The following is a 24,644-nucleotide window of genomic DNA, read 5'->3' as shown; positions in this document are numbered from 1 at the left end:
CTTTTCAAAGTTTGTTGATATACTGGAAATTCCATTTTGGGATATATTTTACCCACATTTCAATGTTCTTCTAGTTGGACATTGAGTACTTCCTCATCATTTTAGGTCACAATTTGGGGGAAATTCTTCATATTTAAATAAAGAAAATGCCCTCCCATAAATAAGCTAGAATAAAGAAGTCAAGAAAAAGAAAGCAGAAACATATTTACTAATAAAAAATGAAAGTAGTAAAATATATTTATTTAATCTAAATAATTATTGATATCAGAACTGTGAATTTTATTACAATTATAAGACAGGCAGGGTGAAAATGATTTCTAAAGTAGAGTATAAACAATATAAAATAATTATAACAGCAAAAACTATGAATTTTTGTTGTATTACTGATAAAATTTTTTTTTTTTTTAGGCAGAGTCTTACTATGTCACCCTCGATAGAGTGCTGTGGTGTCCCACAGCTCACAGCAACCTCATACTCTTGGGCTTAAGTGATTCTCTTGCCTCAGCCTCCCAAGTAGCTGGGACTACAGGCGCCTGCCACAACGACCCCGGCTATACTGATACAAATGTTAACAGTGTTTTTGATCTTCCCCTCCCAGGAGCTTTTTAGAACACCTTTGTTAATTTTGTTAATGACAGTTTTCTATGAAGAGACCTAATATTTCACTATTGAGAATTTTGAACTAATTGCCAAAGATATATATATATCTTTACACACACACACACATACACACACAGTGGTATCATGGCTTAACTGTATTTTGTTTTTGTTGTTTAAATCATCTCCTTTACTCCTGAACATCTCTCAGCTTTATGATTATTAACATCTGTGGATTGGGAGCCACGTCAAATATTTGAGATTTCCCAATTCATGGACTTTGGTTTCCTGTTTTGCCATTTACTGTGGCAGGTCAAGAAAAGTTTGCAACTTTTTACAGACAAAGAAACTGTGTGATGAAAACTGAATACATTTCAGTTTTTCCTCCTGCTCAAAAATTCACCTGAATCTTTTTATATGTCTTATAGCTTTGGTAATCCACTTACTTTTATTTTGTTTATATGTCTTATGAAATCCTGTATCCACTGTGAAAAGAATAGGACAAAAAACAAAAACATGTTCATTTGCTCATCCTAGGAATTTGTCTAACACAACAAATTACCTGGCTTTATAAGACGGAAAAATAAAAATAAAATTAAAGAAAGAAAGAAAAAGAAAATCAGCTCCAGAATGTTATGCCCAATTAGTCTGAATTAGTCAAACATCTAATTGCAGTTGTGTTTAGTCACCAGTAGTGAAAACAAACAAACAAAAAAAAGATTCAGATTTCTTTTGCAAGTGTAACTGCTTTGCTTGGTTACTTATTAGTTTTGCTCTTTTCTTGTTCCTCCCCCCATCCTGGTCTCAGCATTACTGACAGACTAGTAGCATTTTCCTTGTTTACCATTTTCTCCCTCATCCCTGTAGTTGAGAGGCCAAGTGAACAAACACAGAGTTTGTCTTACTCCCAACCAACCATGGGTCAGTCATTTCCCTGCAGAATAATTGGCTTAGGAAAAAAAGACACGGAAAAGAAAACAAGTTCACGATGTGCAGTTTGGTCTGACTACACCCCTATCCAGAAACCAGCCCGAGTCAGAGCTGGTGGGAGTAGACACCCATTTCAAGAATAAATAAAGAAGCAGCAATAAAGAAGTTTCAATCGTTGCCTTTAGAGAACTGAGGTTTGACTGCATTTCTAGAATATTTTTTCTAATTTTTCTGACAGTAAGTAAAATGCTTATTTTCTTGTGCTGTGCCAAATATGTGGGTGGACACTGCTAAAATCAATCTATTTTTCAGATGCTTCCAAACTCTTGTGCACTTTATGTTAAAGGCCTAATGACTAAATTTTCCTGATTTTTTCCAACCAGTTGTTATTGCATGGTACAGTCTAGGAAAATAGAAAAATACACTTCTGCACCAGTTGGGGAATGCTTTTAGATTTGATATATGCAAATCTAAAAAAATTGAAGTTTCAAAAACGAAAAGAAGTTTCTGTTTCTTTATTTGCAAACATTTGGGCAAAATTACTTTCCTGTGTGATTTTTTTTCTTCTTTTTAAATGAGTTTTGTAGTTTGTTTCTTATGATTTAGGGACTTCTGAATTCCTAAAACTGAGAGAAATTGCGTTATTCTTCCTGTATCTCAGAATCAAGTTTGAAGTACTGAGACTGGATCATTATTTCACAGCCTAACTCTTTTGATAAAAGTTGTTTGGTTCAATCTGAAGGTAAGAACTAAAAGAAAATATTTAATTGAGGTTGTCTAATGGAAATAATCAATTTTTCAGATAATCTTTCAGAATTCTGATACTAACTTTATCAGCTCTGGGATTTTTATTTAAATGTAAAGAACGAGAAGCAACTATTAACAGGAAGAAATTAATGTAATTACTTTATCTATGTATTTGGAAGTTCTGTTGTAAAAGGCCAAAAAGGTGACATTATCTTGGTAGCTTTTTCATTGCAGTACTGTAAGTTAGTATATAATTGAGATAATAATCACTCTACCTTCCCACCATCACCTACTCCCCTAATTAGCTTAAAATGAATATACTTCAGGTGAATTTTTTTTTTTATTGTTGGGGATTCATTGAGGTCAGGTGAAATTTTATAGCCATGAATTACTGAAATAATATTTTAAGTCCATATTTTACAGTTCTTAAAGGCAGTAAATATTTTGCTTAAAAATATGATCAAGGATTTTCTTACTGTATTTATTTCTTCTGGTTTGTGTTCTGCTTATTTATTCTCCTTGTACATTTAATAAACAGGCTGAATGGGTATGAAGCAGAAAAGTGTGTTTCAGCAAATGCAAGCACTTCTGCACAAGAATTTTCTGAAGAAATGGAGGATGAAAAGAGAGAGCTCATTGGTATGCTGAAAAGTTTGCCTCTTTCCACAGCACCCCGATAAAACTTTATTACCTAATGGTCCTCTTAAGTTATATTTGTTGTTTCTAGTTGCATTTGTTGAATAGAGAGACTCACAATAGGCCCTGAAGAATAACATCAAATTGTAAAGAATTAAAGCATTATTCATAATAAAAAATAGAAATCAAGTGAAAATATAATTATATGGCAACTCACTGTAGCTGTAAAGATGATACCAAATGTTCTACTGGTAGAACCCAAGAGTAAGAAAAATGTTGCCTAAAAGAACTTGAGAAATTTTAATTTTGTGGATTTATTTTCAAAGCCAGGAAATTTTCTACACAAAGATTATTGCCGAGAATTCTGACCAAGTAAAATTGCTGGTAGTCTCAGGTTGATGGGCTAAATCTCAGTGACTAGTCCAACACAGCAAAAATTTAGTTTTCCCCTCTTAACAGTCTACAGATGGTCAACAGTGGAAGTGAATTGGGTTGAGTAGGTGAAGGAATCTTCTCCACAGAGTCATTCAGGGACCCAGGCTTCTTCATCTAGGAACTCTGCTATTTCCCTAGCAGGAAACCTTTCCTGGATTCTCTGCATCCGGTCAGAAATCAGAAAAAAGAGGGACCAAGAAAGAGAGAACCTAGAAGGGTGCACAGGAATCCATGACTTAGGCCTGGAAGTCTTGTGTGTCACTTCTGCCCACATCCTATTGGCCAGAGCTCAACCTCCTGGTCCCGCTTAATTTCAGGAGGCTGGGACAGTAGTTTAGGAGTACACCAAAGAGGATGAGATGATTGATTCCGGTGAATAGTGAATGTAGTAGTCTCTACCATTCCGTTACTTTTCATTTCTTTAGTTCCTAAATGAAAAAATATTCCAGCTGACAATACTTTTGCTATTAGCCACCATGAGCTAGAGCTCATGGTATGCTCTATGTCTTATAAACTCTACAATTGGCCGCTGGTGCCTATAGAGATCATCAGCCTTTTAGGCATCCTGTCAGTTTTTATGACAGCTTTTCCAGTAGTTCATGATTTAATGCAAATGTCTTATTCTAGTATTGGAGAATGATAAACATGGCTGGTCTCAGTATTTATCGTTCATTGGGTTCCCCTTGCTCTGTGAAGTAAAGAGCGGAGAAAAGCTAACTTTATGGCAAAACTGGAATTTGTTTTCAAAAGTTTTTTTTTTTTTTTTTTAATGTATTGACTGAGCTTTTCACAACCTATTTTTTTTTCTCTTTTAATGTGTTATAGGAATGGGGTCTTTCAATACTTCTAGGAGTGTTTCTGGGTATGTTTTCAAATTTTCTAAAAAGTGCCCAGTTTCCTGAAATACCTCCTTTTGACCTGGGAAGGGTAGATAAATTCAACAGCTCTTCTAGAATGGTTGTGTATACACCCATCTCCAATGTAACCCAGGAGATAATGAATAAAACAGCATTTTCTCTTCTTTTGAAAGGTAGGTGTACTCATGGGAAAAAAAGAATTATTGATATTAGTTCATAATCTTTTGATAAGATGTATAAATGTTAATTTGAAGTAACAGTGATACAATATGCTGATAATTTAAGTATCAAGATGGTACAAATTTGGGGTTTTTTTTTCTTTCTCTCACAATAATTAGCCTTTGAATTTTTTTTTTTTTTTTTTGAGACAGAGTCTCGCTTTTTTTTTTTTTTTGTAGAGACAGAGTCTCACTTTATGGCCCTTGGTAGAGTGCCGTGGCCTCACCCAGTTCACAGCAACCTCCAACTCCTGGGCTTAAGCCCTTCTCTTGCCTCAGCCTCCCGAATAGCTGGGACTACAGGCGCCCACCACAACACCCGTCTATTTTTTGGTTGCAGTTTGGCCGGGGCCGGGGCCGGGTTTGAACCCCACCCTCGGTATATGTGGCAGGTGCCCTACCAACTGAGCCACAGGCGCCACCCCACCTTTGAATTTTTTTCAGCTCAATGGAGGTCTAGTTCAGGGAGGTCCACATTTCTATTGCAATATCACTAAACAACAGATTTATACTTTCAGATTTGCAGAATAGTGTCTAGGAATAATATAACCATTGGTAAGTGTTGTTGGGGGACCTAAGGTGTCTCCTACACAAACACTTCCCCCATCTTTTTCTCCTGTCCTCCAAAAACAAAAAATACAAAGGACCTAGTTAGTACCCCTAATTCCCCCTCACCCTCCCAAAAAAGGACCCTAACCTACCAAAGCCCTCCTGGGACTGTCAAATATGCCCACCCCCTAGAATCCCATATAAAAGGGGTCTTTAACCACCCCTGGGCACCAAGGCCATCTTAGTCCTGCCCAGGCCCTCTCCTTTCAATAAACCTGGCCTGAACCTCTCTGCTCCAGTCTCTCATCTCTGGGTGCCATCAATTTCACCTTTCAATTTTTTTTTTTTTTTTAACACAGAAACGCAATGATTAAGCTTTACAGCTCAAGAAAATTATCTAACTAAAGGAAATTAGGTCATGGTTAGACAATGTGAAGGTTATTCTGTTGTGCATGTTGTATGATGTGTAAATGTCTTTAAAGATCTTCATTTTAAATGAGGTCGTTATATAACCGGGATACATAAAATGTCTGTTTCATTAATGGGCAAACTGCTGACTATGTATTGCTTAATTCTCAATTACTAACAAGTGAAATTTCTGGCTCTTAGAAATAGAGTTGCTTCACAATTATAGGAATGTTTTATAACATTTGTCTATTGAAGTATAATCAAAACACAGTAAACTATACATATTTAAAATTCAAAAGGTACAGTTGATCGGTTTTGACTACTTAGTATGTGAAAACATTCCCACAGTCAAGAGAAGTAACGTATCTGTCCATAATCAAAAGTTTCTTCATCCTCCCCACCGTAACCCAAACAAACACCTGTTTCCTGTCACTATGTACTTCTTGCATTTTTAAGAATTTTATATTAATGTGATTATATTTAAAAAAAAGAAATAGAATTACTTTGTTTTCTTGTTCCCACAGAAGGCAAAAATCATGTAAATTGCTTTAGCTAATCTGAAATATAGATTCCCCGACTGTATTGCAATTACAACGACTACTTCTATTTTTTTTTTTTTTAACCCCAATTCTCTCAAGCATTCTCTTATTCTGGCATAATGTTTTTTATTTACCTAAAACTTGCCCTGATACCTGTCATTATGAAAGCATTTAATTTTTATGCATGTCTTCTGATTTTATAATAGAATCTAAAACATTAAAATACAACTTCCTTGCCTTTTAATTTGTTTGTTTTAAATGGAGAATGATTTTAGTTTAAGTCTAATGAAAAATACAACAAAAAACCATGCATACATGGTGGTACAGTAGAATAATCATCTTTTGTTTTGGTGAAACTCTATTATAACTTTCTATGTCTATTTTTACTTTATATTTCATAGAAAGAAGCGTCATTGGGGTACCAAATGAAAAACATATGGATAAAATACTTGAAGAAAATTTTTATGCTGCGGGAATCATCTTTAATGACATATTCTCTTATAAGTTAAAATTTCTTCAGGGATATGAAATTCCATTTGTGATAGAAGAGTATCACTCAGGTGACTTTTGATATAAAATATCATTATGACATTTTTAATGTTTTCAACATAAAGAACAGGTGGGGATGGGCAACAGAGATGCTTTCCATGGCAGGTGAGAAAATAGACAAAGTACATTTTATTGCTGAGCTTATTCCCAAGTCAATTGTATGCTCCCACTACAGGATGACTCTCAAAAAAAGTAGAGTCATCCAAAATGTATCTCTTGAGCTCACAGGTGCATGTGTCAAAGGATGCAGGAGTGATGAGCACTGAGAGGTCCCAGCCTCAGTTGAGATTCCAGGTCAGCAGGAAGGAAAGACGCTGAATAATTAACAAAAGTACAAGGAAAGTGTTCCCAGGGACTCTGGCCAGGAGTCCCTAATAAATTGTGGGATTAGGAAAGTCCTACCTTGGGAAATGATGTTTAAACTGAGACCATGAAACCTTGTGAGAGAACTTGAGAAAACAAAACAAAACAAAACAAAACTGAGGCTGGAAGAAATACCAGTTCGAGGTGCTGGAAGCCTCGTGTTTCAGATGAAGGCCCAGAGGTGAGAAAAGACATTTGTTCGTAGATCTGGAAGAAGAGCAGTAACGTACTTACATGCGGCCTTCTGGACCCTTGTATGTGGCCTTTTGACTGAATCCAAATTTTACAGAACAAATCCTTTTAATAAAGACATTTGTAAAGTTTGAATTCGGTCAAGGGGCCACCCATGGGGATCTGGGCGGCCACCTGGGGGCTTCCCCTGGCTGTGGCATTTTACAAATGTCCCTGGGCAGTGAGAAGCCATTGGGGTGCTTTAATCAGGGCAAAGACATAGATTTCTAAGATATAGCCAAGAAAATAGATTGAACAGGGGTTTTGGAGAAGGAAACGAAACCTGCCAATGAGCTGATAGTGGCTTAGACCCCAGAGGAGGCAGCTGAGTGGGAGAGAGTCCAGGGGATCAGAGGCCACTTTAAGAAGTAGAATTGATGTGACTAATAAAATTGGTTCTTCACCTTCTGTTCGTAACTGCCTGCTATATGCTCTGTACTGTTCATAGTCCTGGGGATTGAAATGAACAAACCACATAGCCTGCTTGCGGGTACCATTTTAGCCAAGGACAGGGGATGGAGGAAACAATATACTGAACACAGTAAAATATAGCAGGGATATTCGATAATTTATTTATGGTGTTCAGAAAGGTCTTCTATGATGAGGTTTATTTGTGAGAGGAAATAAAAATAAAGGGAAAGGTGAGCCACGTATCCAGAGGGATAGCATTCAAAGTTCGAGAAAAGTTATGCTGGGATGCATTTAGCATTTTGAGGTATAGCAAGGAGTCTGTTATGGCTGGAGCAGAGTGTTTGTTTTGCCTTTTTATTTTCTAAGACTTTCTTTCTCTCATTCTTTCTTTCTTTCAGATAGAGTCTCACTTTGTTGCCCTCTGTAGAGTGATGTAACATCACAGTTCACAGCAACCTCAAAGTCTTGGGCTTAAGCTTTCCTTTTTGCCCCAGGGACTACAGGTACCCACCACAATGCCCAGCTACTTTTTAGAGATGGGGTCTAACTTTTGCTGAGGCTGCTCTTGAACACCTAAGCTCCAGCAATCCACCCACCGTGTCCTCCCAAAGTGCTGGGATTGAGCCACAGCACCCTGCCTTTTAAGACTTTCTAAGTATGCTGTGATCTGCACGAATAAAATCATGTTGTGAAGAATTTTCATTAATTTGCTTTCTTTTTCTATGTAGTTAAAAGTTCTGCCTAGTAAGCCAGGTATAGTGGCTGATGCCTGAAATCCTAGCACTCCAGGAGGCCAAGACAGGTAGATTGCTTGAGCTCAGGAGTTCAAGAACAGCCTGAGCACCTTAGCTGGGCGTTGTGGTGGGCACCTGTAGTCCTAGCTACTTGGAGGGGGGGAGAGGCAAGAGGATTGCTTGAGCTCAAGAGTTTGAGGTTGCTGCGAGCTGTGATGTCACAACACTCTACCCAGGTGACAGAAGTAGACTCTGTCTCAAAAAATAAAATAAAAGGTTCTCACTGGTGGTGTCTCCTGTAGCTTTTCTCCTGGATTCTCATTCATGTTCCCCAACTACCTCATCCATAGAGTTGGTTGTGCTTTTCTTTGTTTCTTTTTACAGTTCCTTGCTGGCAGGGATATGAAGGGTTTCACTGTATGTTGAACCTGTACTGGACTAGAGGATTCACTACTCTACAAACTGCCATTAACGCTGCTATTATAGAAGTAAGTGCTTCATTGAAAAGTTCTAATAATTACCGGTTTTGATGAAAGATGACTGCCTCAGTTCATTTGTGCTGCTATGACACAATATCTGAGGCTAGGTAATATATAAAGACTAGAAATGTTGTTGCTCACAGTTCTGGAGACCCAGTATAAGATCAAGGGGCTGGCAGGTTTGGGGTCTGGTGAAGGCCCGTTGCTCATGCAAGGCACTAACTACGTGTCCTCACGTGTAGACAAGCAGACAGGCATGCAGGTCCTCAGCCAGTTCCCTCCAGCCCTGTCAGAAGGGAGCAACCCATGCACAGGGGCTTCACCATCATGACTGAACCACATTCCAGAAGGCCCCACCCCCTAACAACACCACAACGGGGGTGGGATGGGGGGTGGGGGGATTAAGTTTCAACATGAATTTTAGAGGGGGCATCTTCAAACCACAGCAATGACATATGCTCAGGATTTCTTGTGGTGATACATGTATAATGAACCAGGTATCCAGGAAAAGAAATTGCTTATTGATTTTTAAACTTCAAACCAATTTCGAAATGGTTATAGAAACACAGGAAACATAGAAATAATGTACAGGGAGGTCTGTGTTTTTAGCATCCAGTTCCCCCCACTGTAACATCTTGCATAACTGTTGTACAAAAATAAAACTCAGAAAATTGACATTTGTAAAAGCTACAGAGTTTATTCTGATTTTGCCAGTTTCTATCCTCGGAATAATGATGATGTTTGTTTAAATTCTTCTCTAGATCACAACAAATCACTCTGTGATGGAGAACTTGATGTCAGTTACTGCTGAGACTATGAAGACATTACCTTTTATTTCTAGAGATATTATTCAAAATGAGTTATTTATTTTATACTGCTTGCTTTATTTTTCCCCACTTACATATTTTCTATCACTCAATGTTACAAAAGAGAGAAAAAAGTATAAGGATTTGATGAAAGTGATGGGACTACAAGATTCAGCCTTCTGGTGAGTGAATAATTCAAGTAGTGCAAATTAATAAACAGGAAAATGAAGAAGCAATGAAAAAATGTTATTGTTTCAGAACATGATGGTTTAAATTTGAAGCATTGGCTGCTTTTTCTTTTGTGCATTGTTAAATTTTTGCAAAATAGTGATTACGATTTGCTAAGCACTTTTTCTGTACCAGGAGGGTCTTAAGCCAACCCTGTTGTTAGGGGAATGATCACCTAATTTTAAACAAAGAAAGCGAAGGCCAGAGAGCACAAGTTGGGACTCCAGCCAAGTTCTCTGATAGAAGGCCTTTTCCTAGGTTGGCCCACAGTTAAACATTTGATTTTTTTCACCCTTTCTTATGTTGAAGTAAGTATAATCCCATAAAAGCTAACTTGTGTTCAAGGGCTTGGCTACCAGGCATATATTTTTTGGAGCAGTTAAATACAGTTTGGTGGAGTTAAATGTTAAAAGTTAAAACAAATAATTAAAGAGTAGAAATAAAGACCTTGCAAGATAATAAATAGGTAAGTAGCAGAAACCCAAATCATACAAGCTCTAAGCTTACAAGAGGTCAAAGCAGAGAGTTCTGCAGTACTATCAGTGACAAAATCCATACTATCTAGGAAAAAGAAAAATAATTGCTTATTTTATCATCAAATCACGAAAATATTCCTTATGGATGGAGACCTACATGGAATATTTAAGTAATTATTTACTAAACAATTCTTTGTATTTCATGTATTCCCTGAAATAAAATTATGGTCTAGAAAATTTTTACTCTTCTATAAAATATTTTTTGTTAACAGGAAATTTTAATTCTATTATATACACACATAAATTGTAAAATAGAAAAAGAGGAAACTGTGTCTTAAAATAAAAAAGAGAGAAGGAAAACTTTTACAGTGAAACTTAGGGAAATACAAAAGAATGGACTTAGAGCCACCCACAGACTCTCTTAGGAGGGAACTCTGTAAAAGGGCCTTTGTGTCACTGCAGTTACTGAAGATAAGGGTAGTGTGAGTCAGCCTGTATTAAAGTTAGAAAAGCTTTGGAAATTTGGGTGTGAATTAATTCTCAGGATAAATGATTCATAGTATGCTTGTAACCTAAAACTAAGCAAAATGAATTCACACGTGCATACTTAAACCTAAGCGGAGAAAGACTCTGAAATGTTTCTACTAAGTGCAGGGTATCTAAATACGTTTTATGATAATTCTTTTCATAATGTAGTAAATGTGAAGTATAATCAGTATTTATTCTTTAAGTGGGATGTCTGAATACTTTTGCTTTTAGAAAGAGGTTTTTTAACATCTTCTTCCTCAGGTTTCTTTTTTCTAAGTCATGGTAATTTGTAGGTAATTTCTTTATTTGTAATTCTCCTACCCTGTGGTTTCTGAGTTCTAGCTAAAGTAGTTCTCTTTCTGTATTCAGGAAATGGGTTCTGAAGATTGTGGTGTGCTTTTCAAAAATGCTGATCTAACACAGGCTGAATCATTTTAATGGCATAATCTTTCAAAGGAAGTCAAATAAGCAGTAAACCTAGCGTAAACATGATCTTCTGGGACATGTTGGTGCAAAGTCTTGGCTTTAATACTTTTGCTATATTCTTCAGCTGTTGAAGTCTTAGTTTGTTAGGCAATTTTAAGTAGAGGAAAGAGCTCTGGACAGAGAGAAGGCCTGCAGCTTCCTCTGAGCATTGAGACTGATTTACTTAGTGTCCCTAACTCATTAACTAATGACAGGCAGTGCAGTTTCCTTATCTGTAAAATGAGAATCTTGGGTTAAGACACTCTGTAGTTTTGTTAGATCTAAGATCGAGTACTGTTTCTTAAAAATGACTTCATGAAATGTCAAGACTAGCACACGTCAAGCAAAGCATCATGAACATTAAGAGATGCTTAATTCAACATAGAATTTATGTTAGTTTAAGTAAAGAAATAAGGAATAGGGAGAATGAAGTGGGCTTAATGGAATTATAAAATAGAGGTAATGCCTGCTGAGAGCTCCAAGAATGATGTGCCCCCCATCTCTGTAGAATCACTTGATTGGTCCTCAGCTGTTAAATCTCCTTCCAGTTCTGCATTTAGGAGAATTTGGTAGTATCTAATAAAGCTGAACATTCAGAATACTTAGAGACATTTTTATGTATTTCCTGAAATAGACAAGTACAAGAATGTTCTCAGCAACATTGTAATAGGAAAAAAAAAAAAAGGGGGAACAACCTAAATTCCCACGTGCAAGAGAATACTGGATCATATGCATACAATGAAATGTTATACAACAATGTGTGTATTGTTAATGTTGATTGGATAAAGGAAACTTGTAGAAGGATGCAGGTAGTGTGATACTGTTGATACTGTTTATACAGTGTTCATGCTGTGTACACAAAACATGTATACAGGTTGAAACTGAACCGCTTAACAGATAGGCACAGCACAGCCTGCCATTGTTTGTAGTCAATTGATACCTTAAAGGCACCCTTCCCATTGGTTGGTGCCCATGTTCAGTATCTATCATCTCTGTGTACATATATAGCAAAAGTAATAAAAATTCATTGCAACTATATGGAAGGAGAATTGTGATCAGAAAAGTGTGCACAGGGTGTGTCTGCCTTACTATTAATATTATAGCTTTTAATCTAGGAATATAAGGGTAATCATTTACATCGTTATTTAGATGCTTTTTAATATTTTAAATATTTCATATTAAAGTTTACATAATTTGAATACCTTTTTGTTTTTATTAGGTTCTCCTGGGGTTTAATCTACGCTGGCTTTTTCTTCATTATTTCCATAGTCCTTACAGTTATCATAACATCCATGCAAATTATAGTCATGACTGGCTTCATGGTCATGTTCATACTCTTTTTCTTATACGGCTTGTCTTTGGTAAGTTTATAAGTCTATTACTATTTTCTGTGCTTTATACTTCAGCTATATGAGCAAATATTAATTCCCTAGTATGTTACCACAAGGATTTTCTTTCATGTCCATTGCATGCTTAAGGAACTTCCTATAGATTAAGTGATGTAGCCATATAAAATTGGACCTCTTTTTTTTTTTTTTTTTTTTTTTGCAAAAAGATCTGAATTAGTGAACTAATGCATCAAAAAGAAAAAAATTTCTTTCAAAGCTTTTCTAGATGACTGTTGAGGATGTTCTTGAGGGCTGGACCCATACTTTTCTCCTTAGGGTGCCCACACCTGGCAGCCAATCACCCTTCCTTTTCTCCCTTTCATATTCTGCTATCTCACTCCCCTCTTCCCTCTGCAGAAGGCCTCTAATTTCTTCCACCTTTTAGGATGTTTTCTACAGAGAGTGTGCGACGCCTCTGCTTTGTACTTTAATTCAGCTTTGTTAGATTTTTCCAAATCTGGATTTCTACATTATCCTCAGATCTTCTTCCAGCATTTTTCTCACCCTTTCCACAACAACAAAAGCCCAGCATTCAAGGAGGACAAATAAGGAAATTGAGAGAAGAATGAATCGTTATACCTTAATTTTTATCACTCTCATTGATACATATTAGTGTTATGATAAAAAGATGCTTATGTTATTGTGCAGCCTATGATTTTCAGTAAACTAAATACGTATAAAACCTAAACCTCTTCTCCCTCTTTCAGATAGCTTTAGTGTTCCTGATGAGTGTGCTATTAAAGAAAGCTGTCCTCACCAATTTGGTTGTGTTTCTCCTTACCCTCTTTTGGGGGTGTCTGGGATTCCCTGAGTTATATAAACAGCTTCCCTCATCTCTGAAATGGATTTTTAGTATATGTAGTCCCTTTGCGTTTACTGCTGGAATGACTAAGGTAAGGGTACCGTTAATTGGTGGGTTATAGAAATTTCAAAAGAATTTGATAATTCCTCTTCCTTGGCCCTTTCCCCATAGTCTTGTGCTATAGTTGGGTTATAGTCTTCATGTGAAAGCTATAATTTAGCTTCATGGTAGGGCTGAGTACATTGGATACTTTTTCTTCCATTCCTGACATACTTTGCTAAGAAGAGGAAGGGAGGGGGAGGTTTTGGTGGAGGGAGGGTAATGGGTGGGGCCACATCTATGGTGCATCTTAGAATGGGTACAGGCGATTGCACTAATGTACACAGCTATGATTTAACAATAAAAAAAGAAAAGAAAAAAACAAATAAAAAAAAAGAATTTGATAATTCCTGACTCTTAATAATCCACATTATCTCAGAATAAAAGCTTTTATTCATAACAAATTTCTACTCAAAAGCTAAATTTGAAAATGTTATTACATTGTAGGAAAACTGTCATCTCACAAGAAAACTTAAACATTACAAAATCCTCCAGATTTTTACCACTCAGATACATTTTCAATCTGAAGCATTTTCTTCTAGTTTTTTCTACATACATTTATTTTTGTTTTCCCGTCACATAATGAAAACATTATGCTAGTTTATAAGTTTATTAAAAAATTGTATTGTTTTAAGCCCTTGTGTATAATATTTTACTTCATAAATTACGGCTCAAATATGAAAAACTTTCAAAACACAAATATACAGCTTAACAAATAATTATGAAGTAGCCAAAATACCTAGAAACTGGATCAACAAGTATAAATGCTGCCACCCCTTCAAAGCTATTCTATTACTACATTATAAAAGTAAAAGGTTTTATGATAATCACTTTCTTGCACTTCATTACCATGTAAGTATGTGTTTTAAATACAAGTTTTTAGTTTTGTTTATTTTCAACTTTATATAAATGATATCTCACAAAATATGTTTTTTTAAAAATGGCTATCTTACTCCAAATTGTGTTTTTAGGTGGCAGCATAGCTTTGCGTGTACCTGTAGTATAGTCTTAAATAGTGTTGAACTGTGTGAATGTACTATCAATTTTCTTACTGACAGATGACAATAATTTTTCATTTTTGACTATTTTTAATGAAGATGCTACAAATATTCTTCCACATGAATATGGTCATTTGTTTTGGAGTTTAGAGTATATAGTATACAAATCTTGGAGTCTAGAGTATACAAATCTTAATCTAAGTAACTACCATCAAATATTTTTCCAAAGTGGTTGCATCAATTTACTCTGAAACAGTTTTTCTAAAACTTCATCAACACTGGGTATTGCCAGTCTTTCAAATTTTAGCCACTCTGATAAATAGGTTGTGACATACTGTTGAGGTGTTAATTTGCATTTTTCTGTTGGTAAAGTGGAATACTGTTTTATATGCTTAATGGCTTTTTTGATTTTCTCTTTTGCAAATTGCCTATTCTAGTCTTTTGCCCATTTTTCACTGATGTTTCTATTTTTGTGATACTGCTTTGTAAGTAAGCATTCTTTAAAATGCTAGATATCAGACATTTTTCAGTTATTTATTGCCAGCTTTTTGACCGTCTTAGTGGTTCTTTTGATAAAGAGAGGTTTACAATTTTGATAAAGTGCAATTTTTCAAGTTTTTCTTTTGTGTAGAATGTTTTTGTATCAATACAAGAAATTATTGCCTGCCCTACACCAAGCTTATAATGATGTTCTCCTACTTTTTTCCCTAGAATTTTAATCGATTTATCTTTTACATTTAGATGTAAAATCTGTTTCATAGTAAGTTTTGTGTATGTCTATGTAGAAGAAGCATTAATTTTGCTATATAAATATTTGGTTGCATCAGCTCCATTTATCAAAAAGATCAGCCTTTCCTCCAGTAAATTGTAGTATTTTCTTTATCATAAATCAACCCATCATGTCCTGGCCCACACATCTGACCTTGAACTGTTGCTACATCATCTTCATTGTTTTGCTTTATAGTATGCCTTGATATTTGGTAAAACAATCTTACCACTTTATTCTCTTTTTCAAGAGAGTCTTGTCTATGTGAGTTTCTTCGTAGAGATGTAATTTTTAGAATTAGTTAATCAAGTTATATGCTCACATACATATACATGTGCAAAACTATTAAGATTTTGATGCAGCTGAATTTTTCAATTTAGTTTGAGAAAAATTGATATCTTTTTTGGCCATGAACATAATACACCTTTCCATTCATCTAGGTCATCTTCAGTTTTCCTTAAAAATGTTTTAGTTTTTGGGCAGCGCCTGTGGCTCAAAGGAGTAGGGCGCTGGCCCCATATGCCAAACCTAACCCTGCCACCCCACCCCCGCTCCAAAAAAAACCTGCAAAAATAATAATGATAACATTTTAGTTTTCAGTGCAGAGGTCTTGTGCATTTTTGTTTGATTTCTTCTAAGGCTTTGACTATTACAAATAATCTCTGTGCTTAAATTCTTATTTCTAAATGTTTGTTGTTAATATAGACACATTATACCCAGTATTCTTGCTATATTCTTTATTAATGGCAATATTTTTTCCTGGGTTTTATACTGGAGTTAAGTATAATCATGTCTATGAATATAATAGTTTACATTTTTCCCCTCTGTGGTCCTTATGCTTTTAAGTTATTTTTTTGGCCTTACTGCACAGGTCAGAATTTCTAGTACAAGATTGAATAGAGATGTAGGCAAAGGAAAAGCCTTCAACATTTTGCCTTGAAGATGTTGCTTGTTCTTGTTTTTGGTGCATCTAATTCACCAGATTAAGGAAGCTATATGTCTTGTTAGCTTGTGAAGAGATTTCCTTTTCATGGATTTTGAATTTTCTGAAATGCTTTTACTGCATTATTAGATTGTTCACATTATTTTTCCCTTTAATCTGTTTTATGGTGAATTACATTGATTGGTTTTCATACGTTGATCCAGTTTTGCATTCCTAGGATAAACTCAACTTTGTCGTGCAGTAATTTAAATGCAGATTGAGAAGTTGTACCGTGTGTAGGGTGAGGCAGCAGAACTGGGAGTGGGACTTCCTGTGCTACTTTTCTCTGTGTGATTTTGACTTTGGCGAGTTCAGTAACTGACTATAGTACCTCAATTTCATCATAGTTAAATGCAGATAAAAATAATAAGACCTATCTCAGAGGGCAGTAATGAAGATTAAGTTTAATAATTCCTAGAACATAGTACCTGTTATTAAATGGGAAAATTATAAATACAGACCTTATTTGCAATAACAACTAGAAAAGGAAATAATTTCTCTTGTTACCCAAATTAGGTACTTTAAATAATTTCTCATATTCTTTCTAAAACTTACATTTCCTTTGTTGCATCAAATAGATGTTCTGTAATATTGTAATGTTTTTATGAAAATAAGAAAATTTGTTACAATTAAATTCTTATACTTAAAATGTTATATTTTAAAATAAATGTCAACTTCTAATATTTGTTTGATCACTGTGAAATGGAAATAGTTTTACTAATGGCTTATCTTATTTACATATTTCACTGGTAACTAATAAGGGGTTCTTGAAAAAGCTAGTTAATAAATTAATAATTCTTGCTGCTATGCCAAATTAATTATTCATTTAATTTAAACCTTTATTATTATTTTTGTTTGAATCTTAGGTCATCCAAATGGATTATAATATGAATGGTGAAATTTTCCCTGACCCTTCGGGAGCCTCATATACAATGATAGCAACTTTTTTCGTATTGGCTTTGGATGGGCTCATCTACTTCATATTAACATTATACTTTGACAAAAATCTATCTTGTAAGCAGTACTGGATTTTTCTTTGACCTCTATAGTTATTGATTACATTGAATATGGTTTTAAGGTTATAGGAATGTATTTTAAAAATGAAGAATAAATCTTTTTCATCTTAGACTCAGTAAGTTCTTTCTTTCTACTTCATAGTTTTAATGGTCCAAGAGAATTTTTATGTAAAAACAATTATTCTTCTGATTTTGATATAATATTTTAATTATACAGGGTAGCTATAAAGTTCATATGCAATTTGCTAGGTTAAACTATTTTAAATTGCACATGAACTTTATGGCCACCCTGTGTAGTAATGATAATTATAGTACATAGGATAATTACGTAGTAATTAAATAATGCTGCAATTTCAAAATGTAACATCATTTAATTACTATAATAGTTTCACTGTAAGTGTTTTTAAAGAGTGACACTTAGGATTTATATCAGAATAATATGAAATAAATTTGGTCTAAGGCCATTGTACCATGGAAGTGCTTCCTAATAAATATTTATTTTGAATTATTATTGTTATTATCAATTTTGTAATATATTGTTCATATTTACAGAAATGTATTAATTGCACAGTTGATTATCTTGCAAAAGCCCCCAAATTTCACATAAGTCCAGAATTTCTTCACACATGCTAGAATCAGAATGCCTTTTTCCTTGTACAACCTTATTTATCCTCTTATTTTATATGTTTCTTCCACTTTGAGTATATTTGCTTTTATATATTCCTGTCTTCCTGTTTCATATGGTTTAGATCTGTGGGCCCTTAATAAATAAATACTACTTTGTCTTTTTAGAATCTGAAAAGAATTTCATTGAAAATAGACCATAAATTTATCCTGGACAAATGTATTTCCCCACATATTTTTCATTCACGTATCTCCACATGAGTATATGTATTTCAGTATTATATTCAGTGGTATATCATAGTCAAATTATTTAAGTTTGAAGAACATGTCTACAATTATTTTTATGTGCTATATTAAGTCTTTGGTTTTTCCCAAATACTTGATTTCCTTCATTCTTCCAATGGCTTTTTTTTTTTTTTTTTACAGATCGTATTTATTTAAACCTTTGATTTATATCCTGTTGAAAGTTCTATTATATTATTTAACTTTTACAATATGTCATTTCCTTTGAATTTTCTTTGTTTACTTCATTCCCAAGTTTCCTTCTCAATAATAACTAGGATGCTAGAAGGAAAACAATTTTTTCTAGGTAGGACGTTAGAAGAAAAATAAATTTTCTAAGATGCTTGAAAGTTTAAGACATTCTGCATTGTTGTGAGCAAGCCTTCTTTGTTCACTGTGTTAATATTACTGATCTGATATTGTGTTGCCTCTTGATTAATTAGATGGAAGTGAGTGCCGTTGTACTCCATTGTTTTTCCTGAATTCATCATCTTGTTTTCACCACCAAAGGACTGACAATAAGGTCATTGAGAAAGAAGTAGATCCTGAGCATCCCTCTGATGACTATTTTGAGCCAGTAGCTCCTGAATTTCGAGGAAAAGAGGCCATCAGGTAAATCTCACATACAGTTACGCTAATCTGTGAGTGCAACGGTAAGGAATTATTAGGCAACAGCAGCAAGAAAAGAGATTTGTTTTTGTCAACATCACTTGAAACTGTTCATTGCTACCACCACAAACTTCTGTTACTTGAAAGGAAACTTCTCCTTAGCAGCTCTGGGTGATGTTACTTGTTGTAATTTATTTTGTCTCCCTTTCTGCTTGTGTCTCCTGTCCCCCACCTCTGTTTAAAACTTCTTTTCATTCTCTGAACCCCTTTCTCCATTGTTTCATCTGGTTTATACAGTACGGCAAAAGAAGTAAGAAATTTGGAATCAAAAATTTGTAAATTCTAATTACACACTTGTCTCTGACTTCATGTGTAATCCTGGAAGAACAAGCAGGTGTTCCTGTGTGTCAGTGTCTTCCATGAAACAAGAGTAACATTCACTTGGTAGGGTTATTGTGGGATGTGGTGTAACGGGATCGTATGAGGAACACTTAGAATATCTATGCTCTCAGCCTCTTCCTACCTCCACTGATTCTAACTCAGGAGATTTATGATTGAGCCCAGGCATCAGTGGATTTTAAAGAGCTCTGTAGATTTTTCTACAAAATCTGCAACAAAGTTAAAAAAAATCAGAGCTTTAAATATTAACCATTTATTTGTTTAGCAGATGTTTTTGCTATGTACCAGCTGTATACCTAATTTTCACAAAAAACCCACAAGGTAGGTACTTTTATTTTCCCCATTTTATAAATGAGAAAAGTGAAGTGTGGAAAGGTCAAGTTTCCTGCCCACTGTCATGTGACTAATAAATAGGGAGCTAGGATTGGCGTCCAGACAGTCCGGCTTTCGAGTCTGTGATCTTTTACATCTGGATGATGTGGTCAATATGGGGTAGAGATATTAACTAGGTGTTACGTTGTCAAAAGGCATGTCAAATACCCTAGTTTAGGGAAATTGAGGAAGAGAACATATATTTTTCTTTAAAAGATTATAAGTTATAAAGAAATTTAGTCTTTTCAAGTTAACATAGTCACCACCCAGGTTAAACACATGTAAAGGTAATTATAATATTTGCTTTAAATTTTGATGAATATATGTTTGTCTAGAGCACCCTTTGATCTCTCTGTATTATTATTTTTCCCTCAGCAGAATTAATCTTAATGGTGGATTTGGCATTGGCACTCCACATACATCTTCACCTATTAGAGCATGTGCTTACACCCCTAAACAATGCCTGCTACAGCTGTGTATGTTTTAAAAATAATCTATCAATGGTATCAAATAGTACTATCTTTTTCTAGATGGCTTTTAGACTAAACATTGTGCTTTTTGAGAAGTATTCATATTGATAACTATAAGCTAATGCATTAATTTTAACTTTTATATAATATTCTAAGATATGAATTTACCACTTTAATTTATCCTTCTCCCATTGAAGTATATTGTGGTTGTATTTACTTATTTATTTGCTCTTATGACATTGCAATGTATATTCTTTAAGAATAAGGCAGATTATATATACACACACATACATGCATAAATATATAAAGGTGGATTTGTGTATATATATTTGTGTGTGCGTGAAAACATGTGAGTGCAGGCATTCACATGCATATGTTATGGCACACCCAACAGGAAAAACAAGGACCGCTAAGCTTTGTGCAAGATGTAAGAGATGGTTTGGTGGTTCTTACACATAAAATATGAGGCAGAAGATGCTGCCAGGTATCACGGGACAGACTTCATGTACAAAATAGCCTTGGCTTTCGCTTTGAGGCTGATAAGGAAATCCTGAAGAATATTAAGGAGTGAATAAAATGGTTTTCAAAATAATAGTTTAAAATGTTTTTTTAAATGGAGGATGGATTCTAGGGGAATAAACCAGAAGTGGGTGAAATGATTAGCAGCAGTAAACAAAAGGAGAATTAGTGAAGAACTTAAGAGGGTTCTGAGACCGGAATCATTTTGGACTTAAATTTTCCAAGAAATGGTAACTGAATGGGTGAGGAGTCTGAGTAAGAATTAAGAAGAGAGTAATTGAGTGTCTGTGCTGCTGAGTAAGATCCAGAATGGTATAGAGATGGGTTTAGGGACAATGCAGGGAGAGTTGTTCTGGATATACAGTTTTAGTGCAGTTAATTCTCAAACTTGACTTCACATTAAAGTTATTTGAAGAACTTAAAAGTATATCCCAATCTCCAGCCTTCCCCCTGATCGATTAATGTGAACTTAGTGTGGAATTTTGAGGGACACCCCCGGGCCACTGTTCCCTTTGGAATTCTAATGTGCATTCAAGTTTGCTAGCCACTGATTTAGAGGGTGTGTGTGTGGGGGTTGGGGGTGGAGGAGCTTGAACCAGCAACACATTAACTGTGTGAGTCAGTGAAAAGTATGGGGTCAAGATAGGTTAGTGGTGAAGCCATGAGACCCAATGAGGCAACTCATTGACAGAGTCTAGAATGTGGTGCATCTTACAGGGGTATTTGCGAAACTTGGTAAATATAGAATGTAAATGTTTTGGCACAGTAACTGAGATAACGCTGGAAAGGCTATGTTAACCATTGTGATAAAAATGTGTCAAATGGTCTATGAAGTGAGTGTATGATGCCCCATGATCATATCAATGTATACAGTTATGATTTAATAAAAAAAAATGAACATAGAAAAAATAAAATAAAATAAAATACAAACTTCTAAGTAATGGTAAAAAAAAAAAAAGAAAACCAATTAGGAGAGATGCAGACACCTTTAACAAAGAGGAAGTCATCTACAGGGACTCATAATCCAATAAATAAGGATGGAAAGTATTTGCTACATTTGGTGATTAGGAGGTCACTATGATTTCAGTATGAAGAGGTCCACGAGAGTGATGAGGTCAGAAATCAGAGTGTGATTGAAGACGAAAGAAAGGGAAGGATGGGAAAATGACAGGTTTACACTTTTGAGGATTTTATAAAATAAGGGGATGAAAGAAATTTGTTTGTATTGAAGCAGAGTTAGAAACCAGAGAGGACTTGATATAAGACATGGACACAAGATGATGGTTGAAAACTTCAGGTAAATGAGCTGATCTAGAATAGGGCAAAAGAACCATCCCTCATAAGGCTACAGGAAGAAAGTGAGGATAATAACAGCGCATTCTACTTTTCTAGGCAAAATACTAATAGTCAAATTGTAACTTTCTACACAGACTCTTTTATTTTCTATCTCAAGGGATTTTATCAATCAAAAATCAGTCTTTGCCTTTCTGAATAAACTGGTTCTGCAATCTCATTTCACATAAAGTTGTTGGCTGTATCTATCTCTGACTGGGGTTATTCATAACTTGTGCAATTTTTTCTTTTGTTATTTCAGAATCAGAAATGTTAAAAAAGAATATAAAGGAAAGTCTGGAAAAGTGGAAGCATTGAAAGGTAAAGAAAAACATTTTATTTTATAATTTCTTTAATTTCTTCTTAATTTCTTTATCACAGAAAAGTGGAAATAATTCAGTGTGGAAAATTTGAAAATATAGATAAGCAGGAAAAAAAGAATACAAACAATCTAACATCTGGACATTAATCACCTTAAGAATTTGTTGTAAAATTCTTCCAGGTATTTCATAAGTCTATAAATTCGCCAAAATGGGATCTTATAATGAAAACTATAATTTCACTTTGTTTTAAAACATATATCTACTATAAACATTATTTTATATATTCTTGCTCTGAGGAAAGAACAGACTTGGTAATTTTTTAGAGTAGTCAGGGAATTTCTATAATTCGTATGTACCAGTGAGATTAACTAAAATGAGATGAACAAAACCATTGACTATGAATTCAATTTCACAAGCTAATATCCTATGACAAACATGGTCTGTAACTTTAAATAAACAAACGTATTTTGATACTAAATAGTCTAACAAATATGGTTTTCTATAGCAGACACTTAAGCAAACATCAAAGTGAGCAGCTACATTTCACAGAGGACAGCTTACTTTTGTTAAAAGTACTTTTTAGGAGGGACAGTAATAATTTTTACAAGAGACAGAAGCTTAAAAGCTATTGAAGAAGGTCCTCGAACCCCCCTAGGGGTTGAAAGTTCTCTGTTCATTGTGTTCATCTTGTATTTATTTTCTAATAAATGTGACATCTTTTAATTCAATCTTATTTATTCCTTTGAGATTAGGTCTTTGAGAATTTAATGGATGTGTGTGGTTTTTCTCATTCGATGCCATTTTGATCTATGATTTCTTTTTTAAATTTAAGCGCAGGTTGTATTTAAGTAATTTTAAAATTATAATTTAAAATTTCCAAGCACTTTATGAGCTACCTTTATACTCATAAAACCTATTTTTTTTCCGAACTTCAGCTTCTTTAAGAATTTCTTCCATATTTTAAAAGAAGCAGCATATGTAAAACTAAAAGCATTGGACATCAATGCATAAAATATGTATGAATTGCAACTGGGTGGATTTGCTCCTTGGGAAGTAGTGAGGAGTGATGTGTTCTTTCAACTTTCCCCTCCTCATGTGGCTAATCCCCATCGCAAATTGCAACACTTTGGGGGGGCACACTTTTGAAATCCCCTATTTATAGCTTGTTTCTCAGGGGCTACATACCTTTCCATTGTACAGATAGCCATGATCAACTTAGTTAACACACTAGTGTATGAAATTCAGTTTGTTTCCAATTATTCACTATCCTAAAAAATACCAGAATAAATATTCTTGTTCAGTTTTTGTAAATGTCATTATTTTCTGAATGTAAATTTTTAGAGGCAGAGTTATTCAAAGAAATCATATTTTTAAGATGCTCAATTCATATTTGGAATCATTTCTCTCCAAGATTATAAGAATTCATACTCCTACGAACAATGTATAATTAATATGAATAACAACAAAAATAGTAATAAACACTTAAAGTTCATTGAGGACTCTGTGTGTGCTGGCTGAAACAATGGTGCGTGAGTTACATAAACTTGTTTCACTTAATCCTAATAGAAGTATTTTAACATCTCTCTCTTTATGGGTGAGGAAACTGGGGCTTATGCTTCATTTTTCTGGTTAATATGGGTCACTTCCAGGATAGCCAGTATCACTTTTATTGTACTCTTGAAAACATCATATACTGGGCGGCGCCTGTGGCTCAGTCGGTAAGGCGCCAGCCCCATATACCGAGGGTGGCGGGTTCAAACCTGGCCCCGGCCAAACTGCAACCAAAAAATAGCCGGGCGTTGTGGCGGGCGCCTGTAGTCCCAGCTACTCGGGAGGCTGAGGCAAGAGAATCGCTTAAGCCCAGGAGTTGGAGGTTGCTGTGAGCTGTGTGAGGCCACAGCACTCTACCGAGGGCCATAAAGTGAGACTCTATCTCTACAAAAAAAAAAAAGAAGGAAAACATCATATACTTTTCATTAAAAAACAATGGAAATTAAAATTATCCCAATATTATTTAATAAATAATTCATCTTTTTGATGAATTTGAAAGATCATTCTATTAATCTTTATTTTTATGCTTACATTGGTCCATGTTAGACTTCAATTCTATTCCATTGATCACTGTATCCTCCACCAGTCATATATTATTTTAAATATTGTAGTTCAGCAATGTATTATTTTGGCAATTAAGAAAACGTTGAACGTTGTGTATTTTATTTAAGCTGTTTAAATGCTGAGAAATATATGTCTAAATAGTTTTATTCTATGTTTTGGACAAACCCTATCTAATGCTTTCCTATTTATAATTTTAACATTTTATTTACAAAACAGGTTTGCTATTTGACATATATGAAGATCAAATCACAGCGATACTGGGCCACAGTGGAGCTGGCAAAACTTCACTGCTAAACATTCTGAATGGATTATCTGTTCCAACAGAAGGTGAGTAAAAAGAAATTTCTCCATGGCAAGATAAC

At 34.8% G+C, this 24,644-nt stretch overlaps 1 protein-coding gene across 5 annotated transcripts in view; it reads left to right on the top strand.

Annotated features, from left to right (window-relative positions):
* The window catches only part of ABCA6 (ATP binding cassette subfamily A member 6), a 75,263-nt gene that overhangs the window by 9,768 nt on the left and 40,851 nt on the right, over positions 1 to 24,644 (top strand). The window contains exons 1-13 of one of the 5 annotated variants that reach the window (XM_053570862.1): positions 1,408 to 1,721; positions 2,189 to 2,269; positions 2,813 to 2,913; positions 4,171 to 4,375; positions 6,318 to 6,476; positions 8,589 to 8,692; positions 9,445 to 9,671; positions 12,406 to 12,547; positions 13,282 to 13,467; positions 17,088 to 17,235; positions 18,587 to 18,755; positions 22,107 to 22,165; positions 24,499 to 24,609. In XM_053570862.1, the coding sequence (XP_053426837.1) occupies positions 2,818 to 2,913; positions 4,171 to 4,375; positions 6,318 to 6,476; positions 8,589 to 8,692; positions 9,445 to 9,671; positions 12,406 to 12,547; positions 13,282 to 13,467; positions 17,088 to 17,235; positions 18,587 to 18,755; positions 22,107 to 22,165; positions 24,499 to 24,609 (1,606 nt within the window). In that variant the 5' untranslated portion in view covers positions 1,408 to 1,721; positions 2,189 to 2,269; positions 2,813 to 2,817. Of the gene's footprint in view, positions 1 to 1,407; positions 1,765 to 2,114; positions 2,270 to 2,812; positions 2,914 to 4,170; positions 4,376 to 6,317; positions 6,477 to 8,588; positions 8,693 to 9,444; positions 9,672 to 12,405; positions 12,548 to 13,281; positions 13,468 to 17,087; positions 17,236 to 18,586; positions 18,756 to 22,106; positions 22,166 to 24,498; positions 24,610 to 24,644 lie in introns of those variants that run through there. The other 4 variants (XM_053570858.1, XM_053570860.1, XM_053570859.1 and 1 more) reach the window with 4 other exon arrangements.

The sequence above is a fragment of the Nycticebus coucang genome, chromosome 18 (genome assembly GCF_027406575.1).
Source record: "Nycticebus coucang isolate mNycCou1 chromosome 18, mNycCou1.pri, whole genome shotgun sequence".
Lineage (NCBI taxonomy): Eukaryota > Metazoa > Chordata > Mammalia > Primates > Lorisidae > Nycticebus > Nycticebus coucang.
The sequence above is the reverse complement of the archived record's forward strand: the minus strand, read 5'-3'. Positions and strand labels throughout refer to the sequence as shown.